This window comes from Dermacentor variabilis, chromosome 6 (genome assembly GCF_050947875.1).
Source record: "Dermacentor variabilis isolate Ectoservices chromosome 6, ASM5094787v1, whole genome shotgun sequence".
Classification (NCBI taxonomy): Eukaryota; Metazoa; Arthropoda; class Arachnida; order Ixodida; family Ixodidae; genus Dermacentor; species Dermacentor variabilis.
Window position 1 is genome coordinate 127201098 of NC_134573.1, and position 25744 is coordinate 127226841.

The window sequence follows — 25744 nt, forward strand, 5'->3', positions numbered from 1 at the left end:
TCATTATTCCAAAGTTTCGAATATTCGCACACCCCTACTAATTGCACAGGCATGCACTCGCCATCTCCTGTCACAGCACAAGCACCGATATGCTTAATAACTGTCCTGGCAGGCCTTCAGAGCTATTTCGGACAAGCCTGTGGCGATCTGGGCCCATGGGGGCAGTAAAAATCATGCATTAATTTTTGTCGGGCTGCCTGATTTTTTGGACGTTTTCATGGCCCCTAGGGAGGTAACAAAAATCAGATGTTGACTGTATTATGAAAGCAAGGAAGACGAACACAGCGCTTGACTTCTAAATAAGTCCTTTTCTCGCACTGCTTGCCTTACAAATGGAATACCAACTCACCCAGCAAACTATCCTTCTGAGGGTGTTCTTTGCTGACTTTATACTGGTTTGGTGTATTTGGGATCTGGCTATGTATATAACCTTTTAACAAAAGGGGTGATTTCATTACTTTGAAATGTTGTAGCGAGTGGCAAAAGGTATCAAAACGAAACAAGCTAGAATTTGTCGAAGAGTAAGTAAAATTAACAGCAGAGGTATAAACGGTGCCAGTACAGTCTAAAATTAACTACATTACATCCCAAACTGCACTATCTCTGACATTGGCCCATTCTGCCTCCTGGAAAATAAAATAGAAAGGCATGCCACCCAAAATCAATGCGAAATAAGACAATGTCAACGTATATGCACATAAAAAAAAGCTTAAAAAAAATTTGACATAAATAAAAGAAATAAAGGATCAAAAAGAAAATTAAGGTCCGAGAACAGAACGAAGAAGATAATGCAAATAGTGCAAAAATATAATGCAATTATGCAATATTGCATCATCTTTAATACCCTAGTTTAAGTAGACACATAAATACATACACCACATATGTCAACCTTCTCTTCTTTCATGCTGACATTGGTTGGCACACCTTTCTTTTCCAAGCGAGACAATAAAATAGGTATATTGGCTAATTACCCTAAACTTTAACCATTTCGTTTCTCAGTTTTACGAGAATACCAGATTTTTCAGTATTACTACAACTATTACTGCCTCTGCCACGGTACAATACAAACAGATTTATATTCTACACATTCTACACTTCTGAATACACGGACACTTCCTTGCTTTCCAAGGTTTATGTGCATTTAAAGACAGCAAAAGCATGCTTGGTTCATGGCACAAGGATGGAGGCTAAAAACAATGTTGCAAACGGTTGCACCCTGCACCAGTGTATGGATATTTGGAACACACGTTTTTTCGCACTGTTTAGTATCCAGAAGGCGTGATAAAAGGCAGTCACAAAGGTTTGCTTGAAAAAAGAATGATGCCATTTAAAATATGCCAGTAAATATGAAACAAAATAGATTGTCCTGCAAGACCTAAATATGCGTGTTACTTTTCAAAGTGAAGAATAAAACTTTATATTGCAAGCAAAAAAATTGTATGCAAGATTATTCATAATGTTGTTAATGATTCAAAAATATGTTTTTGTAACAAGGCATTCAAGCGAAAGTAGTAAGCAAATAGAGAAAGAGTGTTTCATTTACTGGAATTGGTGGAGCGGAATGAATCACTTCAGTCACTCTAGGAATGGGAATGGTCCAACTCTCACCATTCCTAGGAGTTAAAAGGAGTGGAATTAACAGGAACACTCTCTGGAATGGAGTTGGAATGGAAGGCCCCACTCCACAATTATGTTGTCTATATGCGCAGGACAGTACTTTCGATCAAGTTGCTCTTATGAATCCCAGCGAGCCTAGGGTTGGTTGGGCTGGGTCAGTCCGGCAGCACAGGGCAGGTTGACTGAACCCTGACTCAGCAGGGCACCTCAATACAAAGCACCACTCAGCCAGGCCTGTACTCATTCTTATGCAGATCCTAGTCAAAACTGGATTCATTTTGATCTGGCATTCAGCCAAATGTCCAAGGTAGTTGTGGCCAGATCGTTCAAGTGTTGTGGAATATCTACCGCTCTTGATGGGTCCGAAGACGGCGTGCTCCATGAGCGACTGGCATCGGTGGTTCACCCTTCCCATTCCCTGCCAACTACGTCTAACCATGTGCATGACGAGGCCATTGACATTCCATTTGTGATAGTGACTGTTCTTTTGAAGGTTTTGAGGGAGACTGAACAGGGGCACATCAATAAACCTTCACAACCTTTGGCTATGATGTTTTATTTTTTTCAACTCTACATTGAAAGTTAGCCCACTCCTTCTTTTCACCAGATTAGCTCTAGGTATTAGGTGGGCTACCTCTTGGGATCGTACAGTACAGCAGCAAATGGGTCCTAAGAATAGTCTTGCTTCAATCATGCCACTCACACGATTCTAGCATATGTCTTAAGAGTGAGCACTCACCTATCATGAGCACCGAAAAACCTGGCATCAATGTTGCCATCTTGAAGACGCATTGCCTGAAATAAATATGCAATTTATTTCTGAGGATGTTTACAAGTGAAGCCAAGGTTAACAAAACGACTGGCACCAGATTGAATATACAGCTATGATGAGGTAAGAGGCTTAACTTTCGGAGTTCTCTTGCCAAGAATAGATGCTGGCTCACACCAAAAGCTTTGCAAATCTGGCACAACTCTACAACCATAGCTATCAAAATTAAAAAAGAAAAGTTTGCATGAACATAACCACCTTATGGTTTAAGTGTTTGTGGCATCCAACATTAAAACAATGCTAAGCAATAAAAATTTCCCGTACCCTGAACCTATCTTCTATGGAAAGGACAGACCAAATAGCTACAACACAGAGGACCCTGTGATTTGCTTAAAATGCACTGCCCCAACATCTGCAGCAAATGCTTGCCCCATCTGCTGTGGCCGTGTTCAGGGACAAAGGCCACAAGAGGGAAAATGCTTAAAGGTGCCGGGTATATGGATAGACCAGTCCACCGCTACGAACAGTTAATCATGGACAAGTTACACAGGCTACTTATGCAGCTTCTGGAGGCCCGCATACATTCATTTAAATATAGTAATATGCCATGTAGCAACTGCACGATCATAAAACATAGTACATACCTTTGCAGGCCAATAGGGAAATCCTTTCAACTTTGCCCATACCAGAAGATGGGGTCTTCTCTGAAGAAAAAAGAGAGAATAAATAAAAGGAAAGAAACAAAGTGAAATGGAGCTTCCAACTGCTAAGCAACACCAATGAGCCATTGCTTGCCTGATGAGGTTACATTTGCACTTTCTCAATGAAATAATAGAAATTTAGCTGAGCATTTACAGTTGACTTTGCTAACACCAGTGTTTTCAAGCAGTCACTCAGCAGAAATGCGAATGCGCACCCAGCTCGTCGGCAGCAGAAGCCAGAATGCAGCCCTTGTTCCACTGCAGAACCAATTTAGCAGAGTGTGACAGCTTCATTGGCTTCGTTGTCATTTTGCAGCAAAGTGCATCTTTCACATCTCTGGGAACTTATGAAAAGTGCAAAATCAATAAAGCACTCTGCAGGGCCTAGGGGCATGAAATGTGAGAAGAGTAGACCATATGCGACGCTCAGCTAAAGCTGTCTAATATGCAGAACTAGGTATATATCTGATTATGGTATGTGATTGGGTTATACTAGGTATATGATTGGGTAATAAGGGCTATCAGATACCTTAAAATCATGCATCTTGTGGGGATCGAGGTGCCTTCCTGCGTCTCATTCTCCGGGAACCGCCACCGCAACGGCTCGAATCACTGCGCGACCGGGACGTGCCCTGATTGGCCTCTTGAGTGGCGGCCCCCGGGCGCCCTCTCCACCCACGCTCTCTTGCGCTGAGCGCTTTATCACCGTGGCAGATGCTCAAAGGCCCGCAACGAGTTCGCTACATGGGACTTTTGTCCCTGCGACTCATTCTCGTGCTTGGTGGACCGCTTACCGGTTAGCCCTAGCGCAGTGGGCGTGCATACTCGATCGGTCTTGCGGTGAGCCTTTGCCTATAAGCGCCGTGACTGTACCACTGTGCTGTATCTTGGGTGAATAAACCCGTGTTTGTTGGCGATCTGACTCTAGAGCCTTCTCTGCATTGTGTCGGAGAATCGACAAACCCTGCCGTAGCGCCTTTGTGCGTTGCAGAGTGGAGGAGCGTCGACCCCTTTCCTGACCGTCGCTCGTAGGGTGAGCCTTGTGCAAACCCATCTTCACAATCTCCAGGAATCAGTGGTTTAAAATGCCAGGCTTCCTGTTCGTGTGGTCTCCTTCGGTTATGATTATTTTTTTGTTTAGACAGAGGCCAGCACACTGCTAGAAACTGAAGACCTAATATTCAATATGATGATTATTGCAGCATGATCTACAAACAGAAGCAGCATTTCACATAACATAACAGTTCGCAAAGTCAATATACAGAAATCCAGCTCTCATCTGAGCTGGTCAAGGTACACTAAACCTAAACACTCAATAAACTTGAATGATAGATTATTCACCAAAACCCTCCCATAATTTGTGCGTGTAAACAAAAAAAAAAAAATGAGCTTAGCTGCAAAGAAAATAAGGGACATGCTTTGGTTTTTCAATTTCACACTGAAATGTGGAGCTGATAACTCTGTCCTAAGATATCACCAATATCATATTTTCACAATCCGAGTTCCTTTTTTTCCCGTGGGTTGCCACATGGCATAATGAGGGAACAAACTCTTTTATGCAGCAAAAGTCCATGCAAGTCAAAGTTGCTTATTTCCAAATGCAACGTAATTTTTAATGTCAATAGTTAACTGGTCTTGGCCAGATGTTGCCACAATGTGAGCTTTCTGAGGGAACGGCTCTTCCAGTTTTAAGGAAGAAGTGCCCTCTGCCCACCACATCAATGTCCCTCCTTTAGACATAAAAGATTCTACTTTCAGGTTGTCCTTCTGGAAGTTTTATGCAATGGTTCATTTCAACACAATGCTATATTTACCCAAACATACTGCGGGTTCTTTTCCAAAATTACCAGACCGAGAAAGATGCTTGTGTTATATTTCGGATCAGCTATAGCAAGGTACAAACAGGGACTAGTTAGTTTGATCAGAATATAATAAAGCGCATGAACTCAAAAAACAAAAGAAAAGGTCAAATACATTTGTTTTTTCCCTTTCATCCCATCTTCACACACTGTTATATTCCTTCTAATCAGACCTGTGCGTGATTATTTGTGAGGCAAGCTGCGCCACCAAGCGCCTCAGCTTTGCAGGAAAGGCAATGTCACGATGACGAAGAGCAACAAATTTGTGAAGCGAGCCATACAGCATTTGTGGCTAATCACGCAAATGATGCTGCTCCAGCACATACTCGTATGGTGCCTAGCTGTAGCTACTGTGAAGAGGTTTATTGGCTCCAGACTGAGAGTGGCTAATGCGGCAGTCAAGCGGCAGCAAAAGTACCAGCACAAGCGGCAAAGCCCGTGCATAGCGCTGGTGATGATGGTTGGCCAGCGTTCGTCATCTTCACTAAAATTACCTTGGGGAGCAAAAAGGACCCGTCCTGGCAACCTAAGAGTCACCATGATGAGTGGGCTGTAGTGTGTCTTCAGGCGCTGCACATGGGCAATATCTAGTCCACGGCAGTGCAAGTCCAAAGACAGCATGATTGGTTCGATAACATAATTCACTGGAGATGTGCGCTCGATGATGTGGTAAGGGACTTAATACTTGGGCAGTAGTTTCTAAGAGACCAGCTGCATTGGCAGGAACTGACAGCCACACAAGCACACCACGAAAGAAAGTGGTGTTGGTGTTGTCGGGATGGCTGTTCTCCTGGCGTTCCTGGTCAGATGAAGTTAAGGCCTGTGCGAGTTTGCACCACTCCTCAGCAGGTCTCGGTGCGGCAGAAACAGGCGCAAACTCAGATGCGTCAGGCCGGTATGGGAGAATTGTGTCGATAGTGTACGACGGATGGCGGTCATGCAATAAGAAAAATGACGAAAAACCAGCGGTGCTCTGCATCGCGGAGTTGTATGTGTAGGTGACTAAAGGAAGAATGAGGTCCCAATTTGAGTGGTCAGACGTGACATACATTGCAAGAATGTCGCCAAGCGTACGCTTGAAGTGTTCAGTGAGCCCGTTGGTTTGATGGTGATAGGTGGTAGTTGTCCGATGAACAATGCAGCACTGTTCCATGGATGGCCTCAGCGACTTCTGACATAAAGGTGCAGCTGCAATCACTGCGCAGTTCCTGGGGTGGACTGTGACGGAGCATAAAAGTCGAAGAAGGAACGATGCAACGTTGCGCACTGTACCTGCCGGTAGGGCGGCAGTTTCGGCACATCGTGCGAAATTATCAACTGCGACGATGGCCCAGTGGTTACTACAAGTTGTTAGAGGAAGTGGCCTGTGCAAACCAATGCCGAAGCATCCAAATGGCCACGCAGGGCAAGGTAGAGGCTGTAGAGCACTTGGTGACTGTGGGGGCAGAAGATTTGTGGTGTTGGAAACCGAGGCAAGAGTAAAACTTTCAAACGTAGCTGTACATCCCTCGCCAGTAGCATTGTTGTTGAAGATGTCGGTAAGTTCTGAAAACTTCAGAGTGCCTACACTGTGGATCAGTGTGGAAGGTGTGGGGATGTGCGACTCTCGCGCGTTTCCTGATATGTTTTTCCCGCACAGCGCGTCTCCTGTAATCCGGCTTTGCCGCGTGGCCTGGCACCCGCGGCGGTCGATTGGTTGAGGCGCAGTACGAGAGAGGGTGCGAGTGTTGCGCTGCTAACGCCGCCGACAGGCGGGGTTACTTGGGCGCCGAAAGACAAGGCGCTTCCTCTTGGTTCGGGACAGCAAGCAGTGCGGACGTGCCGTGCCGCTCGTGCGCCGATCCATGCTTCTGCGAGACTGTCTCGCGTGGCCGCCTTCGAACGCGCCACCGTTGGCGTGACCGTACATGCGAACGACCAGGCGTTGGGATCCAGCATGGGGCGAACATATTTGCTCGCTATCCGGTCGCGGTGAGTTGGATCTCCTAGATTTGTCGCATGCCCATCGGCATGTTTTGTGGATAGCAACTCGGCTAGCAGGCATTGATCTATGAAAGGTGCAATAAATGCCCTTGTGATTGTTTGCACTACTGTGTTGTCGTTCCTTTGTCCCAAGAGTACGGGAGGAGAACCCCACAAAGGATGGGCAGATTTTGGAACGCAGGCTTTGCGGTATTACCAATAACCACTGGTGGTCATCTGAGAAATAATTACGTCGGTGAAGCAGGTCATTGTGAATGGCGAAATGGTGAGCTTGACGATGTAGCGTGCGAGTTGTCAGATGTGTTGACGAATCGGAGAGAAACTTTATAAGGGAGGCAATCCAATGGTCCTTGCGCTGCTCAGAAGCGATGGTTCCAATGTCAATGGATGAAACGGTAGGCTGAGACGCTCAGGAACAGGAAATGCAGTCGGGAAAGGGAGAGTGTGACAGGGCGTCGGTGTCAGAATACTGGCGTCCACACGATGTGGATGTTAAAGCCTTGTAACCGAAGTGACCAGTGAGCAAGGCAGCCTGAGGGATCTTTCAATGATGAGAGCCAACAGAGTGCATGATGGTCTGTGACGACAGCGAATGGGTGCCCGCAAAAATAAGTACGAAACTTGGTAATGGCCCAAATGATGGCTAAATATAGTTTCTCCATCACACTGTCGTTGGTCTTGGCTTTTGTCAGTGTTCGACTTGCGTATGCGACGACATATTCACTGAATGCGGGTTTGTGTTGTGCAAGGACAGCACCGAGACTGACACCGCTGGAGTCTGTGTGCACTTGCATAGGGGCTGTTGGGTCGTAAGGACACAAAATTGGGGGTGAAGTAAGAAGATGGCACAGAGTCATAAAAGCGTCCTCGCACTGCGATGACCATGAGGAGAGAATGCCATTCCGAGCAGCTTCGTCAGGGGTGACATGATGGCGGCAAAATTTCTAATGAACCATCTGAAGTAGGAACAGAGCCTAATGACACTACATAGTTCTTTTATCAACGTTGGTTTAGGGAATTCAGCGACGGCGCGAAGTTTGGTCAGATTATGGAGGGCGATGTCCTTGGACACAACATAACCGAGTAGTGTAAGTTGTCTTGCTGCAAAGTGGTACTTTTTCAAATTCAGCTGTAGGCCGGCATACATTAAGCACATCAGGACTCATTTGAGCCACTGAAGGTACGTGGTGAAGCCCGGAGCAAAGACAACATCATCGAGATAGCACAGGCACATGCGCCACTTCAAGCCATGCAAAACTGTGTCAATTATGTGCTCAAATGCTGCGGCACATTACAAAGTCCTAAAGGCATTACGTTAAATTCATATAAGCCATCAGATGTAAAAAACGCCCTCTTTGGCCAGTCAACTTCTGCCACTGACACTTGATAATATTTCAACCGCAGATCTAATAAAGAAAACAATTCTGCACCTTGCAGGCAGTCAATGGTGTCATCTATGCATGGTAGGGGACAGACATCCACATGAGTGGTCGTTTTAAGGTGTTGGTAATCTACACAGAAGTGAACAGTGCCATCCTTCTTCGTAACAAGGATAACAGGAGGCGCTCATGAACTATATGAAGGTCGAATCACCTGGCGGCGAAGCATGTTGTGAACTTGCTCGCTGCTGACACGAGTCGCTGAAGCAGATACACTATACGGGCGTTGTCGCAATGGCAGGTGGGAGCAGGTGTGAATGGCATGTGTAACGGTGGACGTGCGGCCCAAAGAAGTTTGTGTTACATCGAAAGAAGAACGAAATTTGTTTAAGACGCATAGAAGCTGTGAACGCTGAACTGGTGTAAGATCACTGGCGATGGAGGGACCAAACACATCTGTGGACAATGCTGTAGACATAGATAAAGCACACAGGGTAGGGTGGTTGGCAGAGGCTGCGTCGTTTGATACGTCAATGACTTGCTGGTCAGCAATGACTTCCACATTGCCCAGGCATTCTCCTCGAAGCAAAGTCTCGGGATATGGAAGCAGGTTCGAAAAAAAAGACATTGCTGTGCCTTGTGTAACAGCAACAGCAGCGAAAGGTAGCACAACAGCTTTTCGTATAAGGCACAGGCCAGATGGGGAAAACAGCGTGACTGCAAGTTAGAAGCTGCTGCAGCACACAGGCAGAAGCACTGAGGTGTTGGGGGCAATGGTCATATCTTCCTTCACGAGCAGTTTACAGGGAATGGGTGGAACGTACGCTAAAGACACATTTACCACTGGTGATAGTTTGACTTCCACACATTCACAGTGAATGACGACGTTATGGCACGTAAGAAAGCCCCTACCGAGGATAACGTCATGAGAGCACGAAGAACTAATAAACTCAATGGTGTACAGGACATCCTCAATGACCACATATGCCGTAGCACTTGCTGTGTAAAGGGAGAAGCCCGAAAGTGGTGTCGTAACTCTTCGAAGTGAGCGACAGAATACTTTGTTAAGCGCAAAAAGACAGACACAAGAAAGACGACAGGACAAGGCGCTACTCTCAACTCTTGAGAGTAGTTGAGAGTAGCGCCTTGTCCTGTCGTCTTTCTTGTGTCTGTCTTTTTGCGCTTAACAAAGTATTCATGGATTCGCACCAACTAGCCCGCCAACGCATTGTGCTGAGCGACAGAGTTTTGCATCCATCACAGAGATGGTGGCTCTAGTGTGCACAAGAGCAAATGCACGCATCCTTCTTTCTTCATCCTTTTTTACCTTTCTTTCCACACTTCAGTGCTCCACGCTGCAGAAATTTTACGCCATGAACTTAAACCAACTCACTCACATCACTATTCTTATCTATAGATATGGCAGAATCATGCATCGCTAGATGCAGTTGTAATCATTTTTCCTTTTGTCTTTCAAGCCATCAAATGCCCTTGTCACATTATACTTGGCAAACACACCAAATTTTCTAGTGAGACTGGGGGTACTCTACAGCATTCACAATGTGTCTACAGATGGACCTTTTCACTTTTATTGGTGCATGCGCTTAGCCTCTGCAGGCCTTAAAATAGATGAGAGTCAGTTTCATCATCACAGCACTTCTTCCTCTTTGGCTTTATGGGACGTCTGTCTCCAGCTCTAAAAATTTTATCAGCCAGTGTCACAAGTTTCCTTGAGGTATTTGGCAACCAATGGCAGCATGCTCTGTAACCTCGAAGAACTAACACCAACATCATCGGAAGTAAAATAAGGGCAGCGGTGACAATGAAAAATGAGCACAGGCTCCTGTCCAGATTTGTGAGCTTTCTCACATGCTTTGAGCAGTAGTATCTGTTCTAAGTGGGCATTACTACATGCACTCACACTAGGTCCTTCCATTTGAAGGCTACAATACTGTCCACGGACATTCTGGAGGAACAAACAGAGATACTTACACAGGGTTCAGTGAACCACGACTCTTGAGTATTAGCATTCTTGTAGCAGTCCGGGCACACCTCAATGTCTTCCATCTCCTGCTTGCACACCTTCATCAACACCTTGGCACTCATGGAAAGCTTGTGGTTATCTGGAAAAGTTGTGCATGAGTCCGTGGTGATGTACTCAGAGGGGCAATAGGCCACTATGCCCTCCGATCACCCCCCTGACTCTGTTTCTGAGCTCAGTGGAAAAGGTCCCGGCTGGTATCCTTCATCTTCTATTGATATAGCATACTTTTGTTAGTCTATGCCATTACTTTTATTCTTCAGGCTATTATGATCGAGTGATTTATAGGGTTTGTTGCCGCAAACAACATGCAGGCAATTGGAGGTGTCACATTGGGGTTGCAATAGGTCTTGACCAATTGAAGTTTTTGTGCGCTTAAATCTAAGCACATGATTTTTGCATCCTGCCCAAACTGGAATGCGGCTGCAGTGACTGAAAATCGAACTTGTAATCTTAAGCTCACTGGTAGGATGCTATAGCTTCTAAGCCACAGCAATAGATAAAAGAAAGTGTGCCAAGAACACAAGTCTGAAACAACTGTATGTTCTTATAGCTTGGAAATTTGAGTACACCGTAAAGTAAATGGGACACAGGAAGGAGAGTGCACAGGACGCAGTGCTGAGCTGACATTCATTGTTTTTTCCAGCAGAATGTATGAGCCATCAAAAAGAAAATGAGACATTCAAAGGTAGAAAAAGGAAAAATACCCTAATTGTTTCTGTGCACCATGCATGTTTAATGGACAAGTTTCAGTAAAAGGAAGGCGAGTCCTTTTGTTCTCACACATGCTCTTGAGACAAAGGAACAACACAGTAGTGAAAACAATCACAAGGGAATTTATTGCACCTTTCATACACTAATGCCTGCTAGTCGAATTGCTATCCACAGAACATGCCGATGGGCCTGCATCGAATCTAGGAAGTCAGACTTACCGCGACCGGATCGCGAGTGAATATGTTCGCCCCATGCTGGACACCAATGCGTTCACATGTATAATCATGCGAACGGTTGTGCGATTGAACGATCGGGTTTGTCCATTCCACTGTCCTACTCGTAGGCCTCACGAGATAGTCTTGCAGAAGCATGGACCGGCGCATGCGCGAAATGTCTGCGCTGCTTGCCAACCCCGAGCTAAAGAGGTCCAGCCTTCTCCCTTTTGCGACCAAGTAACCCCGCCGTTAGGTGGCATTAGCAGTGAATAGGTGGCATTAGCAGTGCAACATTTGCACCATCTCTCATACTACTCTTCAACCATACTGACCGCCACCATAAAGCCACGCAGTGAATCTATATTACAGAAGATGGGAGCCATGCAGGGAAAGCAATATGCCAGGGGATGCATGAGTGTCGCTCATCCCCACAGTACAAAGGTACTGAGGAAGTGCCAATGTAGCTGTCAGAACCCTTGGAAACAGCAGAGAAACTAGCAAAAACTATTCCCATTTCTGTTATCGCTCATAAGCAAAGAAAGAAAAAAAAAAGATAAAGTTTCTGTCACTTACATCCATTAAATATAATACAGTTGTGATAAATCCATCGGGCATCACTGAGGAATGCTTCAGTACAGCCATAGTGCTTCCACCTCACATTCTGCAAGTGAATAAGCACAACACTTACAAAAAAACATCCTTGAATAAAAGAAAATTTCTGCCACTTACTGTAGCAGTTGCACTCACCTTTTCAAGTATACTGAGGTCGAAAGGGTGACTAACATACTTGGTGTATGATGTGTATGTCTTCGTGCAGACAGGCTTTAAGAAAGCTTCATGCTGTAACAGTAACCACACATAGTTAAACTGCTTAAAACATAAAAAACACTGACTGCAATATGAGGTTAGGTTTGCAGTTTTCTATACATTCATACACCAACTGATGCACTACATTTCCAGTGCCACATCATCTGAGGATGGGCCACTTTTCAAGACTTTGGTGCTTAGAAGAGGTCCTCCATTTCGACATTGTCTGCTTGACATAATTTTTTTCCCCCAGGAACAAACTCTCGTTACTGCAATGCCAAGCTGTTTCAAAGAAACTGTCTGCAAGTTTGAACTTCTTAGGATCGGTATTATGCATCATATTATAGCTTTGAAGTCTCTAAAGCCCTCCGAAATATTCAGCATGGTTAAATACCAGTCGCTCATTTATTGCACAACTCTGTAGTCTTCCCTGTTGATTTTGCTACTAGGACAACAGCAAGCTCTTGACATCGACAATGCTGAATGTGAACACTAAGGATTTTTGAGTGGTTACTATATATATATATATATATATTACATGTACAAATGTGTAAGTGCTTTAGCTCTTGTTCTACGTGCAAACGTACGCTATGATCAAACCCTCTCTTTAATGTTTGGTAATTAAGTGAATAAACGCAAAACACTAGGAAGAGTGCGCCTATCTTTACACGTGCTGTGGCACATACATGACACAAGCCAAATACACACAAAGTAGGTGCTATAGGTATGTGTACACCTTTGTCCAATATGAAAGGGAAGAGCTCATTTGTGTTCAAATCATGATTCTTGCAAATATGCAAGTCAGAACCTCACTCACTGCTATTTGTTATGCTGTTCAACTGTTGAATAATTCTGCTAATGGAACTTTTCCTTGTTACAATTATGCACAAGGAAAATTACTGGATTTGAATGCAAATCCAGTGTTCCCTTTCATATAGGATGACAGTGCACAGCCTGGAACAAAAGTTTACAATCTTATCATTTTGCTCAAAGGGATACCTACCCTTTGCTTAACTTCTTGAAATAGCACATTTGGTGCTTATTATGATGCATCAATGAGTGCTGTGGCTATTTTGACAGCAAAGGTATTTTCCCCCTATACTGGCACAATGAACAAACAGCAACTAATTTTTATCCCGTCAGAAGGTCACCATGCTGAATTAATTTCTTTGTTCTAGATATTGCCTTTCCAACAAGTTACTTCATCTGCATTGAAGCCATCTCACCAAAAAAACAACCTGCCTCACTTATTATCACTATTATCTGTAGACTTGCTCAATATATCTTAGTTAGCACACATTTGGCTGGCCAAGTTATTCTGCACATTTATGAAGCAATGGCTATTTGAATCTGTTCAAAAGTTCAAAACGGTGAAGTGCTTAAAGGACAAAGAAACCAAAAAGTGATCTTTGAATGAGTGTTTTTCCTAACATGCACTAATTTGCATTGTGTATTGAGCCTGGTGTCAATAAGCACACGCTTCCACTTGCAGTCACGGCATAGATTACGCCAGCGTCTGACCTCCAAAAATCACTTGTGTTAGTTAAGCAAAAAAACGTGATAAGAAACAAAATGATGTATTTTGCAAAAAAAGCAAGCGATAACATTTCTTTAGCTGCCCGAGTTAACATCTGCCATCTACTTCGTCATTATCTACGGGATCTTTGTAATTACTGACCGTGTGCTGCTTGAGCCTCTGTATGGCAAACTGAAGGAGACTGCAGAACTCATCCACTGTGAGGAGTGAGAGGGAGGCGGAGCGCGTGTCCACATTCTCGGCAGCCATGACACGCACACACTCGGGGCAGACCCACTCAGTGAGGCTCTTGACCTTGAGGTTGACGCAGGAAGCATGGTAGCTACGTGGGCACGTGTCACACCACAGTGACGACGGTTCCCTGTGGCAGATCCAGCAGAAGCGGTCCCCACCCTCCTGGCATGGGGTCAGTCAAGGATGACATCATCAAATTTTAACAAATGCGTACTAAGTGGAACTGAGACAAATATGCACCACCTTTCTTGACAACAAAATTTCAAGTTTTTTTTCAGTGACTCATATTTTTTGGAGGCCTTCTGCAATTTGAACGCTATCCTCTATGGTCACAAAATATACCCTTAACTGCATGCAGGTGTGTCACGTATGATACATGACAAGTCTTGCTTATAAAATCGTAACTATGTTTCTTTAGAAAATTGAGCCCACCTAAGCGAAGGCTTGTTTAATTTTACCATACTCATGCAGTAAGGGGTGAATAACTGATTGGATATTCATGTCAAGTTGCCAGGTGAGCTGTGAGGCACAACTTAGTGGTAGGCACTACACTCCATTTTCTACATAAGAGGCAACACTGTGAAGCTTAGAGAGACTTACCTCACTGCTTACATTTGTGAGCAAGAAATAGTGCATTATGTATGAATCAAAAATATAGGTGAGCATCATGTAAATTGATGTAAAATTGTCTCATAATTTTATGTCGCAAAATATGACACAAGTATTTGATTGAAGGTGTAGTTCTGAATCTATTTAGTACCACCAAACAAGCAGCACATTTCTGCGGCCAGGCATCACTTCGGCTTGCGACCAAAGCGGTACATTGTATACTGAAAGCACAAGGTTGCACAAATGATAGGTGATTTGACGTAGCCTCTCGCCTAGAAGTTGTAGCTGTAATATATGAGTTAAGTCATTCTACACGAAGCATCACAGATCAAAAACAAATTGCACTGCAATATGCACAGAGTGAGATTTCTATGACTGCTCTACTGGTGCAGCTTTTACAGCATTGCCTACTAAGCATAAACAAAGTGTAGGCTAATCCTGTGCATATAAGGTTCTTGTCCTCGTCTAAGTATGAAGCTTTTAAAATATCTATATTCTGGGCCCTTACAGAATGCAGGCACAGCAGCCAGGAATTTAAAATGTGCCTTTGTGCTCAAAAGCATAACATCACAGCCATTGGTTGGGCTACAGCCCTGAATACCAAATTAGTTCTACGGAATATGGAAAGCATTTTGGAAAAAAGAGAAAGCAAATCAACTACACAATGAGCCAGCTTGGTTAGTTGTCGAATCTCTGCCGTTGAAACACTGTGATTCCACCAGGTACCAAAAAATTTCAATATTCGAGAATTGTTTATTTGTTACAAAAACAGAAGTAGAGGTAGTATATTATACAGGTGAGGATTCTAGTTAAAGAACACAACAAAGAATTAATACATTAGAAGCAGCATAACAGGTATTATTGGATATAAATGAACAATAAAATCCATGGGCAGTAATAAGAATTCAAATACATAGACAGTAATCTAGTAGGTAAAAACACAAGTAACAAAAGTTCACATATAACAGTACAATTATTACATATAATAGATTATACAACTGAATATAAATAAATATGGCTGAATTTATCGTAAAATAAATGCTCCAAGTGATGATTTAAAAGATGCAGATGATGACGATTTTAAAGAGTTCAGTAAATTATTCCACTGTTTTATTGCTGTGTATGCTGAAGACATGCTAAAGACCTTTTACTTATTCAGCACATTCAAAATCCAGCCATCCGCACCATGGCTTGGTTTTGATGCATGCTGAAATCACTCTTAAATATTACTTTGAAGCAACTGTACTTCATTTATTATGCAGATCAGCAGTCAAGGCTGGGAGATGTTATGCTTGTTTGAACAAAAAATTATTAGTTTTTGAAGAAAAAAGAAAACAATATGAAGCTGCTATGAAAGTCACAATGTGAGTGTTCTTTCGAGCCTAAAATTAACTGGGGGTGGGCAAATATTCAAATATGAATTGAATATTACACACAAACTACTCATATTCAAAATGGAACTATTTGGTATTTTCGAATGTTCAAAACTAACCAAAATATTTTGTAACAGCTGAATGTTAAAGTCTGGTTACTGTTCTAAATCTGCTAAACAAAGTATTGCAAATCATTAGAAGTGCAATGACGACAAAAGTTTTTGAAGCAATGCAGGAACAAAATAAGTCATGCAGGCTTTGTTTTTGCGGTGGAAGCTTGCATGACAACTTATGACTTGCTTGTAGCGAGTCAATTAGTGTTTTTGGCAAAGCAGTTTTATCTTTTACATTATAACCTGTTATGCTGTTGCAACCAGCAATTTTACGTGTCTACACAGGCAAGTCCTTCAGCACCTTTCATTTTTTTTTTCACAACTTCTTACCTTTTTCAGGCAACCAATTCTGAAGCGTTCTTGAAAAGCTATTCATACAGTAGACATTCTTTATTGGAAAGCTTCTTTGCAAACAGGCTCTAAAGTTGTCGAGAAGCTATTTGTTCACTTTTTAGACAATTAGTGATCTTGCATTTAAAGCTAATAATTTGCCCCTAACAGTTCACTGTCGCTTTTGAATTAGTCAGTAGAGGTGTGGTACCTAGACATAGCAAAATAAAAATATTCCTGCTGTACATATATGCACCTGCATTTGACTATTCGATATTCGTTTCAATATTCTATACTTACTATTCGTATTCAAAAAAGTTTATATTCACCCACCTCTACTAGTATCTTGTCCACTGTAAACTGTGCACAGCATTCCAGTAAGAAGTGAAACTTATTCTTCACCCGCATTGTACACTTGCTCCTAAATGCACATAACAATGTGTGGCGATAACTGATTGATTTATACATACATTTATGGGTTTAATGTTACAAAGGAATGCCAGGGCTATGAGGTGCCATAGTGGAGAGCTCTGGATAAATTCTGATCACCTGGAGTTCTTTGATGTGCACCTAAATGGAAGGACACAAGTGTTCTTGTATTTCACCTCCACTGAAATGCGGCTGAAATCACATCCATGTCATTAACCAGGTTATCGAGAAATCCGTAGAGTACAATAAGCCTCTCTATATGGCTTTTGTAGATTACGAAAAAGCATTTGATTCAGTAGAGATACCAGCAGTCATATAGGCATTGCATAATCAAGGAGTACAAACCGCTTACGTAAATACCGTGGAATATATCTACAGATTCTACAGCCACCATACTTCTACACAAGAAAAGTAGGAAGATACCTATAAAGAAAGGGGTAAGACAAGGGGAGACAATCTCTCGAATGCTATTCACTTTAGAAGTATTCAAGCTGTTAAATTGGGAAGGCTTAGGAGTAAAGATGGACGGCGACCTCAACAACCTTTGGTTTGCTGATGACATTGTTCTATTCAGCAACAATGCAGACGAGTAACAACAAATGACTGAGGACCTTAACAGGGAGAGTGTAAGAGTGGGGCTGAAGTTTAATATGCAGAAGACAAAGATAATGATAAATAATGTCGCAAGGGAACAAGAGTTCAAGGCCGCGAGTCAGCTATGGAGTCTGTGGAGGAGTATGTTTACCTAGGTCAACTAATCACAGGGAACCCTGACCATGAGAAGGAAAGTCACAGAAGAATAAAAATGGGTTGGCTCGCATATGGCAGACATTGTGAGCTCCTGACTGGGAGCTTACCGTTATCATTGAAGAGGAAAGTATACAATCAGTGCATTTTACCGGTGCTAACATACGGTGCAGAGACTTGGAGGCTGACAAAGAACCTTGAGAACAAGTTAAGGACTGTGCAAAGAGCGATGGAACGAAGAATGCTAGGCATAACTTTAAGAGACAGAAAGAGAGCGGTTTGGATCAGAGAGCAAATGGGTACAGACAATATTCTAATAGAGAAAAAAGAGAAAAAGAGAAAAAAATGGCGCTGGGCAGGTCATGTAATGCACAGACTAGATAACCATTGGACCATTAGGGTGACAGAATGGGTACCAAGAGAAGGAAAGAGCAGTAGAGGACGGCAGAAGACTAGATGGTGCGACGAAATTAGGAATTTTGCGGGTGCTAGTTGGAATCGGTTGGCGCGAGACAGGGGTAATTGGAGATCGCAGGGAGAGGCCTTTGTCCTCCAGTGGACATGAATAGGCTGATGATGATGATGAAATGCGGCTGCCACAGTAGGGAGCCAAACCTGTGACCTCGTGCTCGTGCAGCCTGTGGCGTGAAACACCGCATGTACTTTCAAGACTATGAAGCTACAAGTCATCTTTGATGAGTTGTTTTATGTCGCAGGTAGAACACCCATGAATGACAAATAAAGGCACTTTGTTAGACAAGCTATCATCCGAGCGTAGTACAGTGGTTAACCACGCAGACTATGAAATGTGAGCATGACGACTTCAAGAATAGTATTTCGAGCACAGATTTTCCTGAACTTTTGTGGTTCCAGGACAATGCTGGCTAAGAGTTTGCTGTGCGATATTCACATGTCTAAGAGACTGATGCAAACGACAGTTCATACCTTTGCAGGCTTTGGCTTCTTGACATCAGGACCACTCACTGTCGGAGCTACTCTTTTTTTGCCTGAAATGACAAAACCTGTAGCAATTACCTTCACAGGAGTACTGCTGAACATAAAAATTGGGAAAAGTGACAAAATAAAAGAAAGTACTTTTCAAGATTACTGCTCTGTTTCACAGTGAAGTATACGATATGACATTTTAATAGATAAATAATGTTCACGCATGCGCTGGTATAAGGCAAGCCGCTGTATAAGGTATAAGGCAAAGATCGCTGTTTAAGCTCGCGAAAAGCGACGCAATCATAAAGGCAGCTTGCGCTAGGCATGGTCAGAGAAGAAATAATTAGATACTTCTACCGAAGCAAGATACCTTTGAGGCGAGCCTGGTCTTCGGAACTCATCTTGCATTACTGAAAGAGCAGAGCATATGATGGAAATAATGAATTGTGCGTAATCAAGGGGCATGCAAAGAAAAAAAAAAAAGATGATTCAGGAAATGCACGATCGCTACATTCGAACACACGTGCAGCCTACAAGCGCGTGCGCCTCATCAGGAGCCGAGAACGTGCATTGGGTGGCTCTTCGTAAAGCGCACTGAATGTAAACACGAACGTAATGGTTGCGCGAGCACAAGAAAAGCAATGGAATGCGAGACACTTAAAGCGTCTCCTCAAATTGTGCCAACGTGAAACAAATGTGTAACTTGCACAAGTGTTCGAGTTCACGCCGCGGTGGAGGGTCCCGGTAGTGTTATCACACCGTGCAATTACACGAGAGCATGTTCACAGTATCCTAACCAGGCGACAGGACAGCGTCGGGCCAGCGAAAAGATGACCGCGCACACATGGACACTAACCAGTCTCGATCGGTGCACGCTCGGCGGATGTTGCTCACTGGCACACCACATTATTTAGCTCCTTCGTTCACATGAGAGACGTTCACAGATTCGATTCCAGGTAAACGCAATTGTGCATCGTTGATAATTACTCAATTACCCACAAAAACACTTGCATGCTGCTGAAAACAAAACTTCCCACAAAGCGAGCAAACAACGCACTAGGTGGCGCGAGCTGTGAAAAAGTTCTTGCACGCAAGTGTAAATAAAAATCGCACATGTAGTGCATGCGAATAAGAAATAGCGGTTTATTCTAACAATAAAATGATGGCTGGACGTTTATGCTTACGCACTGTAGACATCATCACCGAGCAATCATATTCACAGCAATGCTGTACTATATAAGCTGTTTTAGTGTACTTGAGAGTGAAATAAAGAAAATGTTGATTCAGAGCGTTTATATTTTTGTGTTTGTTAACAAGTAAAAAACCTTTTCTTCAGTGCACGATTTTAAGTAGTTTCGGTTTCGTTACGGGCACAGCCGTGACATTTGGCAGGTTGCGTGCGTAGGTTCGCGTCAAGTTCAAGAACGTCGTTTAATATTACGGACATTTTTTTTTACCTTGACTTCGTGCAGGCTTGAGTGTAGTGTCGGGCAGAGGCAATGACGTCGTGTGCTGCACTTGGCTCGCTGGGCTGTAGCCAATCAGAGCAGACAGCGCGTCGTCTTTTCCCAATTTCATTCCTCCATGTTTCCAAGCATGTTTCCAAGTGACATGAAGGAAGGAAAGCATAGGAGAGGCCACGGTGTAGGAGAGGCCCCGGCTACCATACATCGGCAGGTCGTGACCCCGGCCAGCTGGCACGGACCATTGCACGGACGTATTGGAGAAAGTGTGGCAAAAGTCACGTGCTGTTTTTCGCAAAAGACCAGTGGGACTGGTACCCCAAACGTCAACGTTGCCATAGTAACCACGCCCCTGAAGCTCTCGCTGCTGCTCTAGGCCTCTGAAAAGTGTGGTAGGTTTTTTGAGCCCGTACGTGTCTTTCTCGATGCAGATTCTGGTCGCGAGACATCCTGACTTTGGAGTGTGATGTGTAAGCTTGAAAGTTATTGTGTTTTGGGTCTGTGAGTATGAGTTGTCAGTCAGCAACAGACACAAATTATCATGGCGTGGGTCTTCGTCGTCATCAACGAGTCACGGAAAAGCACAGGAGCGCGTCTGATTCATTAAAAATGTTACACAAGTTTCGTAGGCTCTGTTATGACGTGCGTCGGCAGCACACACTACCGGCGGCTCGTAGCAATACATGTTCAAAGCTCCCTCCTATCTGCTCCGGTGGGATGATTGGAGGTGCAGTGGCAAATGGCACACCAACATGGCTACATTTACAGCTTCAAAAACGTGGCGTCAAGGCCTTTCCTATTGTATTTCCTTCCTCCATGTCTGGGAAGCACAAGTTGGCTACTAGCTAGCTTTATACAGCTTGAACCGGCTAGAAGCAGCTAGAGCTATGCAAGCTATGGCTTAGACATCTTCAATATGGCTAGCACTTGATGTCTCCAAGCCATACGCTTCTAGTCATTGTGAAGACAATTACTTAGAAAAAGTGTCGAAATTTCGAGAGCATTGCCCCGGAGGATCCAGGGAAGCCTCAATAAATTCGAGGGGGGGGGGAGTACAAGCTGGGGTGTAGTAGTGAGAAGGAGGTCAAGAATGTTAGCAGAATACTGTGTAGATCGTGTAGGCTGAAGGACAAGTTTATTAAAATTAAAATCCAGGCAGAGGTTAATGAAGAGCGAGCACTCAGATGAGCCGTCAGATAAGGGAGGAAAGTCATGTCAGTTAATTGCCGGAAAACTAAAATTGCCATGAAGGAAAAGTGGACTTGAAGGGAGCCGGACAATTAACTTATTTAGTAGATCATGTAAACCGGAACTAAATGACATGGGCGAACTAGGCGGCCGATAGCACGCACAAAAATAAAATCACGATATCCGAGAGTGACACGCGTACACACGATTTCCAAATGTATAGCAATATCCAAAAACACAACTCAAGCCATCACGTACGCGGCTATCAGCACCCCGCCACCAGTACGCGAGATACGTTTACAATAAAAAAGTTCAAAACACTTTCACATTCAAAGATTTTGTAACCTGCAATATCACTCGAGAGCCAAGTTTTAGTCAAGATAACAATGTCAGACAGATCACCAGGTTCATGCATTTGTTGAAGGAGCAATTTCAGATTGCAAGCTTTTTTTAGGTTTTTAATCAGCAATCTTTTCTTTCGCCCCTCTGCAGCTTGAATGTAGTTCTGGCTTTCGGGCCATGACGAGAGCTGTGTAATTTCGTTACCGACTCGATCTGCGGTTGCGATACTATATTGATTACTATGCACTGTAGTTAAACATATGATCACGTAAATGGCACTCGCAGGCTGCGACTATAGAGACAAAAAGTAAGCGAAAAAAAAAATGTCTCACGAAAGTCACCTCAACACCGTTCGTTGACCTTCCAAAAAGGGAGAAAAAAAAAACTGCTAATGGCCCCGCATTTAGCTCATGGAAGTGTGTCCACTCCACCATTACACATGAAGGCAATGCAAATAACACCAGCTGCATGCAACAAACAAGTGCGGTCACCGAAGATAACGGTCGCCTGCAGCTGAGGTCTAGTTTGGACAATGCTGACAGTAAAGAGCAGAAGATTCTGGTGCTGTTTCAAGGAAGCCACAATAAAGGGAGTAAAACAAGATCATCAGCAGCTCACAAGCATACATGTGCAACATTTCAAGAAAATTGAACATTTAAAGTGGTTCGAAAATCTGACAGGCACTGCGTGCTATATTGAATGCAAAAAATTATCACTTTTAAACTAAATGGGTAAATGAAACTTGCAATTTCAATGTTCCTGCGTGAAATATAGAAAGCATATCTGCAAATCATGGTGAACTTTAAATTACTTTTACTTGTATTGTTTTGGTTGAATGAGTATATTTATTCAAAAACATTTCTTTAAGTAAGATACCTTAACTGTCAGTTGGCCTTTATTCTGTTTTTACTGAATGGTTTCTGCGCAGCGCTATCCCACGTGACTATCAAGACAGCTGTGTCACTTGCAATGTTGTCACAGAGTAGTGTGTAATAAATATAGTCTGCATCCTTTTCCATTTTTAAGGCGATAGCCTTTCTAGGCTCATGGTGAAGTTTGTCAGCAGACGTGACCACCGGAGTGTCCGCCGAAGCGTCATCACGCCATACGAAGACAGATTAAAGACAGATTAAAGAATGCAAAATGATTTATAGTGACAGTTAGTGAATGATAACGTTATAATAGAGATTGGTAGAGGTTAATAATTACTAGTTATGACTAATAATGACCGCTAATGACTTGTAAAGACTACTAATGACTCCGAAATTACCAATATGTCTAACGGCGGCTTGTAATGACGAAAATTGATTAGACATGACTAGAAATGTCTAGTAATGAGTAGTAATGACTAAAATGACTATTAATGACTTGTAATGACTATTGATGACTACGAAATGACCAATATGTCTAACGACGGCTCGTAATCACCACAATTGTATACAAAGGACTAAAAATGCTTACTAGTGAGCAGTAATGACCAATAATGACTGAAATGACTTGTAATGACTAGTAATGACTATGAAACGACTAATATGTCTAACGAAAACTTGTAACGACTACAACTGATTACAAATGACTAAAAATTCTAGTAATGACTAGTAATGTCTAATAATAACTGAAATGACCAATATGTCTAACGACTAATTGTAACGACTACAATTGATTAGAAATGACTAAAGATACTTAGTAATGACAAATAATGACTGAAATGACTTACAATGACTACTGATGATTGTGATATGACCAACATGTCTAACGTCGGCTTGTAATGACCACAATCGATTACAAATGACTAAAAATGCTTAGAAGTGAGTAGTAATGACTAATAATGACTCCAATGACTTGTAATTACTAGTAATGACAACGAAATGAACACTATGTGTAACGACAATTTGTAACGGCAACAATTCATTAGAAATTACTACAATGCTTAGTAATGACTACTAATGACTAAGATATGACCAACATGTCTAACGACGTCTTGTAATGACCACAACTGATTACAAATGACTAAAGATGCTTAGTAGGGGGCAGTAATTGCTAAAATAAAGAAGAGAAAGAGAAGAGGCAGAGAGAAAAAGGCGAATGATAAGAGGAGGAAGAGTAGGCTTCCACCGTTCACCTCTTAAGAGAGATCTTAAAGAGACCTCGTAATTTTTTGTTGTTCCAAGCATATGAATCTTTTTTCTTTCAGAGCACCTGTCTTCACTTGGTGGTCGCATTTGAAATTCTGTGCAAGCTATGACTGTTCATATGACATTCTATCTTTCTCCCTGCAAGAGGAAAACTTTGGATGAAGGGACCCATAGTTGTCATGGAATGTGAGCTTAAAGTAATGTACGGTAAATTTGTCTGCAGAGAGAAAGCAATGACAATAAATTTGAGACAAGAAACAAGGCTAAAACAAGGTCAATTTTGTTTGTTGAATAGTGAGCTATCACATTTAAACTTTCCTTTACATAAGACACTGCAGCTTAAGACTGTTGATAGACAATGTGATATATTTTGCTATTCTAGCTTTAAGTAGTCGTTTGTGTTACCTGCATCAGCTGATCAATGTTTTCTGAATTTCAGAGGTGGCTAAGAACGACCCAGCATGAGCTAATTAATATGCTGTCACACTCTATCAAAACATTGGCAGACTGACTGACAACACTGCTGCTTGTGCATCATCTGTGCCTTAAAGATAAATGTGATATATTGTATAACCTTGATTACGTATAATTCTTACGGTTTTCTGGCATATATGAAAGTGAGCTATGCTCGCATTTATTGGCGGGCGACCTCTACCTTATTAATTTATTTATAAATATAAGTCTGAACTCTAGCTTGCCAAACTGCAATGTTTAAATGCTATCAGCATCAGGACAGGGAGTTTTATGTCGTGTTGTTTGTCAGTAAGGAAAATGGCCTCTCCTTTTTAAAATTTACAATATCCAATGTGAATTTGACATCAAATTGAACAATGGTGGTAACATTGCGTGTCATTGTTTGTGCTGACGAGAAAGGACTTGGTTTTTTTACGAGTACACCACAAAAGTTTTGTCTCGTTTTTATACCAAGAATGGACAGCTGTCAATTCAGTAACTATACTATATAGCCTCAAGTACTTGCTTAATGATACAGACATATGAATATATTACCTTTTAGTGTTACAGCTAAAACACGCGCGAAGTGTAGTGTGGCTCTGGACGTGAAACAAGTCTATTCATGTCACCAATACTCGATGTGGCGGTCTCATGGTACCCGACACAACTGACACATGCACATATACTGTGACCATACTGCCAAAACATAGATCATTCAACACTCGACAGGATAACAGAAAGAGAGCCCTCCTGCATTTAAAAAAGTGCGCAAGTGGAAGGGTCTTCACTGATTCTTTAGCGGCTATTCAGGAACTCAAGAAGGTTGATAAGCTGATGGAAATCTGCGAGACAATACACAATATGAATAGTAAAACAGCTACCTGCGTCAAATTACACTAAATTCAAGGCCATTCAGCGAACCCTCACAACATTGCTGCTGACCAGCAGGCACACTGCCCTCCTAATCCTGATCTTCCGCCTGTTCCCCTCCCACCTCAACCCCTTAACTCGCTCCGAGCCCGTAAAAATTTTCTCCGGCAGGACACACGCGCTCTTATCCCACCGTGTGTCTGCTCCCTCCCCCTTCACATTACTAGGGCGGAGGAAGTTGTGCTTAGGAGGCTTCGGGCCGGGGTGGCCCTTACACCGGCTGTTATCTCAAGGTGGAACTGGTCGCATTTACCACTGGGTGCTACGTGTCCATACTGCTCCGTTCCTGTGATGGAAGCAGATACATACCACCTAATATGGACATGTACTGGTTTAAAATCGGAATGCCCGCGACTCCTACTGCAAGCCGGCCTCCGCTACAGTGTGACAACCAGCTATGACCGCTGGATACATGACAACAGATTCCACAAAACACTACTTCAATTCATACACAACACAGGCCTCACAGCACACATATAATACACATATAAGCACCAAGAATTATGCCTTAAGGGCAAGTCTTTATCGCAAAAAAAAAAAAAGAAACTGGAAGGGTCAATTTGACGGCTTTTAGTAAAAACGTCATATCACTGTCAACTACTAAACTGAGCGAACTATATTGTGCTTGAACTGTTCATGACATTGCACGAATTCCAACTATGGTTTCAGTGATGTGAACAGACTGCTGCTTCACGTGCAAAATAGTGCTGCACTTAGAGTACATTTTAGACTAGCTACATAAAAAGCGATGTAACAATTATTTGTGCTCCTCAAGGAATTGAGGCTCCATGTCATAATTGTGGGGTTGGCAACTGCCTAAAAAAGCACAAA

At 42.8% G+C, this 25744-nt stretch overlaps 1 protein-coding gene across 6 annotated transcripts in view; it reads right to left on the minus strand.

Moving 5' to 3' along the window:
• The window catches only part of LOC142585188 (uncharacterized), a 57317-nt gene extending 37802 nt beyond the window's left edge, over positions 1–19515 (minus strand). The window contains exons 1-9 of one of the 6 annotated variants that reach the window (XM_075695749.1): positions 19259–19489; positions 18773–18812; positions 18403–18479; positions 13764–14018; positions 12026–12118; positions 11852–11939; positions 10301–10431; positions 3031–3090; positions 2357–2412 (exon numbers count right to left, since the gene is read on the minus strand). In XM_075695749.1, the coding sequence (XP_075551864.1) occupies positions 2357–2412; positions 3031–3090; positions 10301–10431; positions 11852–11939; positions 12026–12118; positions 13764–14018; positions 18403–18479; positions 18773–18803 (791 nt within the window). In that variant the 5' untranslated portion in view covers positions 18804–18812; positions 19259–19489. The other 5 variants (XM_075695743.1, XM_075695746.1, XM_075695747.1 and 2 more) reach the window with 5 other exon arrangements.
• Positions 19516–25744: the final 6229 nt, after the last annotated feature.